Source organism: Natrix helvetica (assembly GCF_964273705.1).
Source record: "Natrix helvetica genome assembly, chromosome: 1".
In the NCBI taxonomy this organism is placed as follows: Eukaryota; Metazoa; Chordata; class Lepidosauria; order Squamata; family Natricidae; genus Natrix; species Natrix helvetica.
In genome coordinates, this window is record NC_138548.1 from 106646260 (window position 1) to 106658273 (window position 12014).

The following is a 12014-nucleotide window of genomic DNA, read 5'->3' on the forward strand; positions in this document are numbered from 1 at the left end:
TAAATCCATATAACAAAAGATTTATGGTTGCAGTATTGTTTACCAATAGGTTTCTAACTTCAGTTCCAAGTGCTAGGTACCTATAGGAATTTCTGTCCAGTAAGTATACCCCATTGAAAGCTGTTGGTTGTCCCCTAGGCCTAAGGACCCGTTCCTTGAAATGGCCTTCTTCTCAGACTATCTGATGTTCTAGAAATTCTTTTAAGAACTTTGTACCACTTGGAGAATGAGTTTGCCATAGGTACAGTTATTTCTATCTTTTGCTTTTATGTCTAATGTTTAGGAAAAAATTTCTTGCTCTGCTGATGTTACGTACGTATGTATATATTGGAATTTACAATACAATAAAAGTATAAAAAATGAAAAGAAAAAGAAACACTGTTTCATTCAACCTTAGACTGTCTACTGTCGATCTCACCCCATTCCTAAGAGGTCTTTAAGCGCACCAGCGTGCCTACCACCCCTGTTCTAACGTTCCCTTGTATTCGTATTCATTTCATGTATTCATAATCATGTTTATACTTATATTTGTTATCTAATTCATGCTTGATGAAATAAAATAAATAAAATAAAAAAGGGAAAAAAGAAATAAAACAGAATATTTTTACTCCTGCTCTTCTTTCTATGAAGTAATTGCCATTTTACCCTTTCCCTTCCCTCTTTAACCTGTACTAAGCCCCCACACTATAAATCTTCAGTTTCTGTATTTTCTTCTTTCAGCAAAAAGTCCATATAAGGCTTCCAAACTTTTTAAAAAACCCTAATTGGATCTTCCCTGATCAAACTGGTCAGCTTTGCCATTTCCACAAGTTTCGTCATTTTTATGATCCAATTCTCTACTATGAGTATGTTGGAAGTTATCACCCAGCCCTCTCCCAGAAAAATGAAATATCCTAGGAAATATTGAAAAGGCAGAATATTATATTTTCCAGGATGTGAAAAAGGGAGAAACACATTTTAAACACAAAGTAAATTCCTGCAGCTTCTGGCCCATCCCCACTTTGTCAATGGGCCATTAAGAAGGCCAAGTTAGTCCACTTTACATAATAAAGAGTTCTCCTCTTCAGCTCCAGAGTAATGGGATTAAGGCAGGATAATATTGCCTTTTACTCAACTGACCACATGGCATCTGAGAACTCAACCAAACCTGGATTCAAAACTCAGCCTTGAGGGTTGCCCTTGCCTGGGCCCATGGGAGTCTGGCAACCAATCAGAATACATTTCTTACACAGGAACAGGAAACAGATAGGTGGGGCAGAACAGACTATAAAAAGCCCTGCAAGCCCTTCTTCACTCTCTTCTCTTCCCTTCTCTTCTTCTCCACCAACATTGAAGCATGTGATCACCTTTTCTGTTCAGGACTCAAGCCATGTGGTCCTGTCCACCATTAAAACCATCTTTCCAAGCAGCCTCCATGTCTCCAGTGTCTTTTTCCCCACTTGGAGCCGAACCCAGAAGGACATTTCTTCCAACAAGTATCTCATTATTCTTTCATCTTTGTACATACAGTAACCTTGTGTCACTATATATGTTAGTTTCCCATATTTTTGTCTAGTTCAACATCAGGAAAATCCAATAAAAATAATTCTGCCTCCATTATAATATTAATCCGTACTATCTTTTGCATCGTTGTATGAATTTGTGCCTAGAATTCCATTGTTTTTTGACAAACCCACTCTATGTGGGAAAAAGCCCATCTTGGTTTTCATTTACAACACTTTCTATTCCTGTGTATGATTTTCTCCTGGAACTGCTGGAAATTATGGCAGTATAAATATATAAACTATAAATCAATCAATAAATGTTCCCACTCACCAGCCAAAATTTTTAAGGCTTGAGAGTTCCAAGTTCACAACAGTGTATCCTGAGATTATATTCCACTTTATTCAGTCCTTTCTGAGGAATAAGGCAGCCTTGTTTTCAAAACTCTCCATAACACTGTAAAAGTAGACATACTGATTTACTTGTGAATGTTGGACTTCTGTTTTAAATATTTATTTTTATTAACAGGGACTGAGTTTTGCTTTTGTATTTTGCACTGCTTTCCTGGTTTTCCCAGTTTATATATTTTTTCTAGATTAGTTTTTAGATTTACATATTATAAGTCACCCAGAGGATTTTATTTTATTATAAACTGCAAATAACTTTCTGCTAAATCATACAGTTCAACAATCAACCATACAATCAGACAACACGAGATTGGAAAAGTCAGCTTCGAGTTGTCTTTAATTTCATATTCATGGCTTTGTCATAGTCAAACACTAAGGCAAACTGGAGGTGCAGTGTAGAAAAGGCGAACAAATCAGGTAATAAAATCACTTTACAGGTCAGTACTATACTTTCCCAATACTAACTTCCAAACTTTTGTTGGATCTTTTAACAAATGCTGAAAAACTGTTAAATTACACAACATCCACAATCTATTCAGGAGATTGTCTATGGAGATTCTCAATCATCTAAAGTAGGATAAAATATGGATTAAAATATAAGAATGGAGACATGGCATAAAAGGAAGAGTTAGATGCTTGCTTAAAGGGACAGGGAAATGTCATCAGCCTTCAACCACAACATGTTCCAGCAAATGTCCCTATGTCAAAAGTCCAAAACCACAAGGTTCAATTAAAGTTCGTTAATGGCACGTAGTCCATACCTGTAACAAAAGGAGAAGTAAGACCCCCATCTCCTTATAAGGCTTTTTCCTCAAGGTAACCAATAAGAAATGAGTTAAGTGTTTCCGTGTTACACTGTCTTTGAGAATGTATAAGAATGCGTGCATCGATAATAAAGATTGTTCAGAAATTCACAACGTAAACCATGGGCTAACGTTTCTGAACCTGGCTGCCAAATCAACTTTTCCTGTATCCTGAGAAATCTAAGCCTGTCATTTTCTGCAAGACATCCAGGTCATGGTTGTCCCAAAGGTGCTCTTTCAAGAGGCAACTGGACTTTCTGGTTTTTCTTTGAAGACGTTTTGCTTCTCAGCTGAAGAATACAAGAAGCTGAAGAAGCTTCTAGGATGAGAAGTGAAACGTCTTCAAAGAAAAACCAGAACATTTAGTTGCTTCTTGAAAAAGCACCTTTGGGAAATTCAGGAGATTGCACACTACATTAACTCCTGCATTGAGCTGGACATCAATACCTGGGAAGCAAAATTTCAGTCGACCTCTACATGCATAAATGTCTAAGTGAGGTTGCTGTTTGGATATTTGCAACTTGAAACTTTAGCGTTACTCTTACACTATTCTGTATTCCTTGATTTGAATTTAATGTCGCTTCCACTACAATGTGTAAAATCGATTTCATTGCTGGGATGTTATCTTTCACAGCAATGAGTTTCGTAATTATTGCATCTGAACTATAGGGAAAAATACATAATCTTGACTATTCTGTACCAGTTGCGTACAGTATCATGAAAAAGTCCTTTCCTTCTTAAGCCTCAGACAGGACTAGAAGACAAAGGCAAATTATTTTATAGCACAATCTATCTCCAAAGCACCTGAGGGTAGAACAAGCAGCAATGGATGGAAACTAATCAAGGAGAGAGCCAACCTAGAACTGAAGAGAAATATCCTGACAGTTAGAACAATTAATCAGTGGAACAACTTTCCTCCAGTCATTTGTCTGAAATGGTACAGGGTTTCCTACAAGAGCAGGGGGTTGGAGTAGAAGACCTCCAAAGATCCCTTCCAACTCCGTTATTCTGTTATTCTTTTCCAAGCAAAATGCTACTAGCTAATTCTAGCTACACATTTTTGCTACACTTTGAATTGAGGAGCGAGAGGCAAAAATGAATTCAACCCCTGAATAAAGGCGGGGGGTGGAGGGAGGCCGAAATGTGTATTCAGGGACCAATCGCTGATCAAATTTCCTCCCCGCCTAATTCTTTTATAACCAACCACAAGTGACCGAAGGAGCGCGACGAACGGCGAAGAAAGACCTCCCCAGCTCCATGCCACAGAGGCTTCCGGGAATTGGAGTTTCTGCCTTTCCGAGACGTTCCACCGCGAACGTTTCCCCGCGTCTTCTTAGCGAGAGAACTACAACTCCCGAGAGCCTTCGGTTGACCTGCGCCGCCGAATTGTGGTTTTTTTTTTCCCCTTCCTTCTCTCGCGCTTGCGCTGTGCAAAAGCTTGCAAGACGGCGAGAAGGAAGAGGCAGGGTTGGCGGCAGGAGCAGCAGCAGGAGCGGAAGGGCCGGGAAGCGGCCGTTCACAGGACGGTGGTCGGCCGTCGGGAAGATGAGCGCCACCAAGGAGTCCAAACACGAGCACGGCCACGGCGTGAAGCGGGCGGCCTCCCCTGATGTGAATAAGGGCAGGGAGAAGTTGGGCGCTGCGGGGCGGGGGAGTTGGAAGGTGGGGATCAGGGCAGGAGGGACTCTTGGGCCGACGGTGGAAGAAAAGGGGGGTCCTCTTCCCATCATCCCTTCTGTGTAAGAAGGAAGAGGTTGGCAAGGATTCCTTGGGTCCCTCTTCCCGGTTCTGTAGGAGGATTTGTTCCCTCTGCCATACATATGCTGTTTCAACCCACTCTCGCTTCAACCAGTCCTTCTGCAGGAGTGAAGGACTACAACTCCCATGCTGGGCAAAAAGGGAGATTACAACTCCCATGGTGCGCCGGCATTTGTCAATCGATTCATCTGGATAAGAGCGGGTTCAAGAAAGTGGCCCTTTCCTTGCACATTTGTGCTCGAAGGGAAGCCTCGTTTCTGCCCGGAAAAAAATGAAGAATTGAGAGTTTTTCCTGTTGATTGATTGATTGAGAGAGAGAGAGAGAGAGATTCCCCCTTGAGCTTCTTAAGATAGCTTTCATTATCTATCATGATTAATCAGGGCATTGAAAAACTCTATCAGGAGCAAGGCCTTGGCATGATGCAGACGGCCTCTTCCCCCAGTGTGAATCTTCTGAAAAGCAGGATAAAAATATTTGTGGTTAAGTAGTAGTCAAAACAATACATTGATACAGTGGAGGCAAAATAGAAAGGGTGGGGGAGGAACATGGTGGAAATGCATATCCACTTGCCAGAATAGGTTAGTGTGCATATTGTGGAGGAGTTGATTGCAGATTTTCAACAGAAAAATCTGAGATGCAACATACAATAGATTATTTCTATAGAGTCCTATAGAAACGTGCTTTTCCAGACTTTGAGGAGCTTAGAAGTACCATCCTAGTTTTTAGTTAATGTGATGGCTACAAGTAGATTTTAGTATAAATGTGGGTCTGGAATAGGCTTCCTCTGCTGGACCTTGGAGATCTATAACCAAGAACATTTTTTTCTACCAGAGGTTGAATATGGTGCATGTTTGTACATTATGGGCAATGCTACGTTCTATGATTTTTATTTTCAGAATCCCTTCTAAAGCTATGGTACGCACTTTTGGAACAGACTTAGAGTAGACAGGAACAAGATGTTTCTTCTTTTTGTAATGTCATATAGCAGCATTGTTGAAAGTGGAAGACAACTGTTCCAGGCAAGGTTGAAAATAAATGGTGTATTTCAGTTAATTAAAACAGTGCTTTTCGTTAAATAATAATTTCATTAAGATGGATTTATCTTTATTTCAATAGAAGAGAATATTGATAGATCAGGGTTGAACTATTGGGTTCTTGGTATTCTCTGAACTTGATTATTTTCTTACAGATGTTTCATTATCTGGCTAAGTAGCATTACTCCCTCTCACACTATTCCTCCACTTTTGTAAAAGGGAAATTATCCATCCCTTGCATTATTTCCATATTTTGTGTTTGGAATTATAATATGTATTAGTCATTGGAAGGTGTCAGCAGGAAGTTGTTGCCAAGCAGTACTACATAGCTTTGTTGATTAAAGCTCTAATGCTGCCTGCTAAAAGTATATTATCCAAAATTGGAATATTTTCCTTGGAACCCTTGACAGTATTTTTTTTAAACTGGCATTTATGTGAAGTAGATAGGCAAATATGGTGTAGCCATATGGAGCTAATTACATGTTTATAGCTGCAATGAAAGTTGTACTATAAATATTTATACTGTCTGTATAAATTAACTGCATGGTTTTTTTATTTTAATGTGTCTAAAAACTATATTTTGTTTTTTCAGCTTGGAGCTGGTAGCTGGGAGGCAGCTGACTTGGGTAATGAAGAAAGGAAACAAAAGTTCCTGAGGTTGATGGGTGCTGGAAAGGTAGGATTTTAACTTTCATCCTAGTAGTATAATGATTATAGAAGGGGTTTTTAGTGTGCAACTTTCAAAGCAGATTTGCTTGGTTTTCTCTTTTTTTATAAGAATACAAGTTCTTCTTAAAGTATCGCCATCTAATAAGTCAAATTTCAGAAGTATAAGTGAAAAGTTATTTCATAAATCTTTATGTGCCAGAATCAGAATACCTGATGGAACAGTTGTGTCAGAATTTCATGCTTTTTGCTTATGAATTAACATTTACCTATTTGGTGTTTTATCAGATGTTTTGTATAACTGTGTATGACCAGAGAATCTTGCAATTATCTTTCTAAATGGAATTTTATTGCTGTATCTATCAACTTTATGTGAATTAACTTTTCAGGTCAGGGTTCCTACACCACCTCAATAATACAATTTCCATTCATCTTAATGTCATTGTAAAGTACTCATACTTCTAGTAACACAAGTAGTCATCTGTGAAACATAGCCCAGCTAATACAACTTAATTTTTTAAAGAACATTAAGTAGTACTACTCTGTAGCTTTCCATTTAAACAAATGGAAAGCAGCTCTGTAGCTTTCCATTTAAACAAATGGAAAACAAATTGGCTTCTAATATATACAGTTAATTCATTTTTTCAGTGCATATATATGGTTGAATGGAAAAATATATTAACTAATTGTATGGTGAAGTGAATGAATCTTATTACACACATTCATTGTTACAATTCACAGAGTTTCAATGTAATACCTAATAACCTTGCTTACAATTCTGTACAATATTACTAGTAGTAACACTAGTAAAAGCTCATTTATGGAAGGAAACTCACACTTTCAGCCTGAAATTGACATGTTCTTCTATTCTTGTTTCCCGGCAATTAATATTTAAAGCATATCTTGGTGGAACCTGGGACAAATGTTGGAGGTGTAAGCCAAATCAGCTAGAAAAATAACACAATTCCAACTTTGCTTTGGTGTTAATTATCTATGGAGATTCTCAATCATCCAGGTCACTGTTGGTGCAAAGGTGCTTTTTCTTGGGTTTTTTTTCTTCAAAAACATTTTGTTTCTTATCCAAGAAGCTTTTTCAGTTATAACTGACTGGTGGGGACTAGTTTCCCCACCAGTCAGTTAGAACTAAAGAAGTTTCTTGGATGAGAATGAAATGTTTTCAAAGAAAAAAATAGGAAAGTTCACTTGCCTTTTTTGAAAAAGCACCTTTGGGTTCAGAGTTAATTATTTTAATTAACTGTTTTTCTTTTAATTTTTGGTAAGGGTCACTGGCATTTAAAATTTGAAATGAAAGTGGATGTAAATAATTTTCAAAAGGAATTTGTGGAAGTACAATGAAATGGATTTTCTTTAAAAAACATAAGACTATTCGGCTTGTCTTTCAGTTTATTATCGTTGCTGCAAGTAGCATCTAGATAGCTACGTTAAAAGATTTTTATTGTTGTTCCTTTTGGCAGAATCATTTTAATTGCTTATTCCATGTGTTATGTCATTCCCCAATTACAAATTGTGGTGCAAAATAAAAGCATAAGTAGTTGCCCTGCTGGGTTGGATCACTGACCCATCTAGTCTAACGATCTCTTCTTATGTTGGTCATCCAACCGCATAAGAAAATCTACTAGTCTCTCATAAGATCCAGAGACCATCACACTGCCATGAAAGTTAATAGCTGTTGATCCCTGTAATTTCCATCAATTGGTCCAACTCTTTTTTGAAGCCAACCAAACTGATAACAGCACCACATTTCAAGGTGGACGTCAGTGGTCACAAAAATCTAAAGCTGAGTTGTGTAATTCGTGTATGATTTCGTTGGTTAATGGCATATGTAAGTCTCCCTTAGAGTCGCCTGATACTTATTTGAAACATAACATGGTAATATTGACAAATAATGACCTGCAACCTTGAAAGTCCGTGCCATAATAAATCAGTCTTTAATAGAAAAATAGAACCATTGTGTTGGAATAATAATATATGCTTTCTTCTAGAAAGAACACACCGGACGCCTTGTTATTGGAGACCATCGATCAACTTCTCATTTTAGAACAGGTTAGTTGAACCAAAGTTTTGAAGGGGAATAAGCGTCTGTACACTTGAATTAAACAAATGTTTTCTAGGGAACTTCACCTTTCTGATTGATTTACCCATATGCCATATTGATTTGATATTTCTCATGGTCAAAGCCATCTTTTTGGCCACTAACTGCTATTGGCTCTCTGAAGTGCTATATTTCCCCCATGTGTAAGTAGTGCTATAAAACCAAAATAGTCTGTGACTTATTGTACCCTGAAGTATCATGGTACTGTTTATGCAAAAGGTATCAGAAAGTTCTGTTTATGGGTGGGGTTCTAGTTTTGTCCTCAAACATTTATTGCTATTTCATTCAATACATTATTATCTGTCCCCTAGGTTAAAACAATTAAAAACCTAGACAAAAGAGCCTGCACTAAAAACAGTTGGCCCCAAGAACCAAGAAAGACACACGGAGTTGCTTCTGAGCAGTTCCTGTATTGTTCCTCACCTGTAGAGAGAAATTTTGCCAAACTAAAGCAACTATCTGCATCACTATAGAAGTACCCTGGGAATAGCAAGGGAGGAGCCTTCTTAACTCTTCCTCCCGACCAAACTTTCTATGCTTAATTGCTCTTTGTACTCTGGAATGCACCCCCCCCCCTTCCTGGGAATCCACACTACATTAAACCACAACACATCAGGTCCCTCCACGGACATACATTTAATCCTGGGCCTGGGACAAAGCTTAGGTTTAAGGGCTTTTTGAAACCCCAGGTGAATGGAGATCATTCATATATCTGGACAGATGCTGTTCCAGCATCCAGAGAAATTATCTTCCTAGGTCCTAAAAAATGGCAACATTTAATAGAAATGTTGTGCACCCATTCTGCACTCAGTGGACAGAAACAATGGGAGAGAAGTGACCCTATGCCATTAGGAATGAACTCTTGTTGTGGGTTGGATAAAATCTAATGCTGCTCCTTTTTTTATTGAAATTCAGGATTTGTTGTTTGACTGTGTGGTAATCAACATATGTAACCCTATAGGGGAAGAAGATAAGAAAATGAATGATGAGCTGGAGACTCAGTTTCAGCAGAGTATGGATAGCACCATGTCAGGAAGGAACCGGCGGCATTGTGGGCTTGGTTTCAGTGAGGTAATCTTCCTTTGGCCGAGACAGTGGCTCAAGAGTCCTTCTTTGCTGTATTTCACTCTGTATAGTACATGTATTTTGTAATTCACTTTGTATTGGCTAGTGGTTAAATAGGACAAACTTTCACAAATCTGTTCATTCTTCATTACATGACATAGATAGCACATATCATCCCTCATAGCCAACATGGGTTTCCCCCCCCCCCCCTATAGAGGGTGAAATTAAGCTTCTTTTGCTCTAGCCTAAAAGAATACTTCACCAGGAGGTGATTAAAGTTAAATGCCTGTGATTAAGTTTCTATTACCATCCACAGTATATCAACCAGGCTGCTATTCTCTATATGTATTGATATTGGAAGGAAGCCACAAAAGAAAGGGACGTGAAAAACAAAACAAGCTCATATAAATTTTTCTCTGAATCTTTTCTTTAGCTGGAGGAGGATAAAGAAGAAGCACCAGAGGAGGTGCAAGATTCCTCAGAATCAGAAAGTTCAGAAGACTCTGAAAGCGATTCTGACTCTGAGCAAGACGAAGTTGCCGAAGACCCACCATCTGCTGAAAAACACAGCAACTCCGAGGACCCGCAAGCCAAGAAAGATGCAAAGAGCAGCTATAAAATGATGTTTGTTAAATCCAGCGGCACTTAGCTGCAGAGTGTAGGCAGAATATGCCTTCTGGTTACAGTGCAAAGTCTTGGACTGCTTACAGCACAGATCTTCTCTTGGTGGTTTTAATAAGGCCTTTTAGAGAAAGAGGAGTGTTTGCATTTGCAGCACCACACCAAGAAGCTATTTTTCTCAGCATGACTGCCCATTTTGTTTTGTAAGATACGAAAATAAAATTGAGTGGGGGATGTACGTAGTTCTCAACCTGCCTTTAGATTCTTCTTCTCTCTTCGTATTCCATGAAGGCTATTGAATTTTTCTTAAGTTTGTTAAACGACCTATTGAAATGGTATTTAATGTCTTTACGGGTGCTTTATTTTTTAAAGCAGTTTTTGCTGGGGTTTTGGATGGTATAATTATTAAAAAGTAAGAACGGGAGCTTCTTTTGTCCTGCTTGTCATCCAAAAGAAAGCGTGTGTTAGGTAGGATATGTGCTGCATTACATTTTGCAACGTTGTGCATCTGCTGCATGCACGTGTATGAATGAACTGATTTCAAAATTATGTCTAGACAAGGAATGGCAGAGCAGTCTTTTAATGAAGAGAGGGATCTCTTCAAAAGGCATTATGGGTAAATTGTGTTATGCCTATACAGAAACCCTAAATAGGCATCTTAATAAAGGAAAATAAATAAAATATTTTTTTCTTTTCACCCTTGAAAAGAAAATCTTAACTATTGTAAGTTACCCCCGTTTTCTCAGAATTCATTAATTAGCACATTCAGTGAAATCCATTAATATGGTTTATCCAAATAAACCATAACAAAGCATATGTATTAAAGTATGTGCCTGTGTGTGTGTGTGTGGATTAGTTTGGTTACAACAATTTTCTCCAAACTGATGCTCTTCAAATATTGTGGGGCTGTTATATATCTAGAAGACATTTGGTTGAAAAAGCTAGGCTATAGCATTTGTACTCCTTTTACTATGATTTACGTAGTAAATATATTTTTTCATAATAGTTTTAGCTGACTCAAACAATATTTTATATAGTTTACAAGTTCTCAGCATCAATGATAAATTCACTCTCCTGCTTCAAATAAAATTAGATGCATGAAGGCTTCAATTAGTGGGAAAGTGTGTTATGGAAAAGTCACAAATTTATACTTGATGCAAAAGGAACCCCTAATTGTTCACTTAATGCTTGTTCATATGTACTAATGTGCTAATAACTGTACTAATGTAGCTATTCTGTCTATTTTGTCTCTCATAATGCTCTCGGTAACATAGACAGCCCTTCCAAGATTGCTTTCCAAGCTTCACAGTGCAGGAAACCACCTGTATTTGGTTTCTGTGTTAAGATCTAAGTTGTACAGGCTATTCTTTAGAAAGAATTGAAAGAGAAGTAATTGGCAGCTTGTGGTCAGAGGGAGTGAACAGGAGGGCAAATGGGAACAGAATAGTTTTTGAGGGAAGGAGTGTAGATCAGATCAAGTGTGAATAAGAATTGTGACTGATGGGATGACGTTATATACTTCACCTGGCTGCGGTGGGTACAAAACCAGAGCCAGCAAAAGGAGGTCAAATAGGAACAAGATAGAAGAGCTGGTCTCAGATTGCTGATGTAATCTTGACCCCAACTGCAGGTTTAGACTGCTACACCTTAACAAAAGAGATGAGCTGCTTTTTCCGCTTTACATTGGAAAAATGGGAGTAAAGCTCCAAACCAAGCTGTCTCTGTTTGCTATGGATAGATCACTCATTTGAGATTAGAGGACTTGCTGGAATTCTAGTGATATTACTTTAACGTTCTTTCTAAGAAATTCTATGAACTGACTGTCTTAACAGGCTTATTCTTTGAAATTGTCATTCCTCATCAAGGTTTGCTACAAGAAAATGCTGACTAAAGTGGAGCGTTGTCAACAAGTGAAAAGGGGAAGAGTAAACAGACAAAACATCAACGGCAAACCTAGTACTGACTGAAAGAAGTATGAGCTTCGGCTCATGCACTATTGGCCATCTTTTACATTACAAAGTTCCTAAAGAGTAAGAAAGCTAAATGTTACTAATAATTGGTATG

General features: G+C 38.2%; 1 protein-coding gene across 1 annotated transcript; it reads left to right on the forward strand.

The window, feature by feature from the left end:
* The first annotated feature begins 4103 nt into the window (after positions 1-4103).
* Positions 4104-10374, forward strand: LOC309381751 (small acidic protein). Its single transcript, XM_081933036.1, has 5 exons — positions 4104-4303; positions 6078-6161; positions 8155-8215; positions 9226-9335; positions 9763-10374. Exons 1-5 carry the CDS (start codon positions 4238-4240, stop codon positions 9976-9978), a joined length of 537 nt encoding a protein of 178 aa, XP_081789162.1. The 5' UTR covers positions 4104-4237; the 3' UTR covers positions 9979-10374.
* The last annotated feature ends 1640 nt before the right edge of the window (positions 10375-12014 follow it).

Bases quoted from the DNA above. Each gene is read 5' to 3' on its own strand.
- LOC309381751 (XM_081933036.1), top strand. From the start codon at position 4,238: ATGAGCGCCACCAAGGAGTCCAAACACGAGCACGGCCACGGCGTGAAG. The intron at 4,304-6,077 runs GTGAATAAGGGC...TTGTTTTTTCAG, and splicing joins AGCGGGCGGCCTCCCCTGAT to CTTGGAGCTGGTAGCTGGGA. The intron at 6,162-8,154 runs GTAGGATTTTAA...GCTTTCTTCTAG, and splicing joins GGTTGATGGGTGCTGGAAAG to AAAGAACACACCGGACGCCT.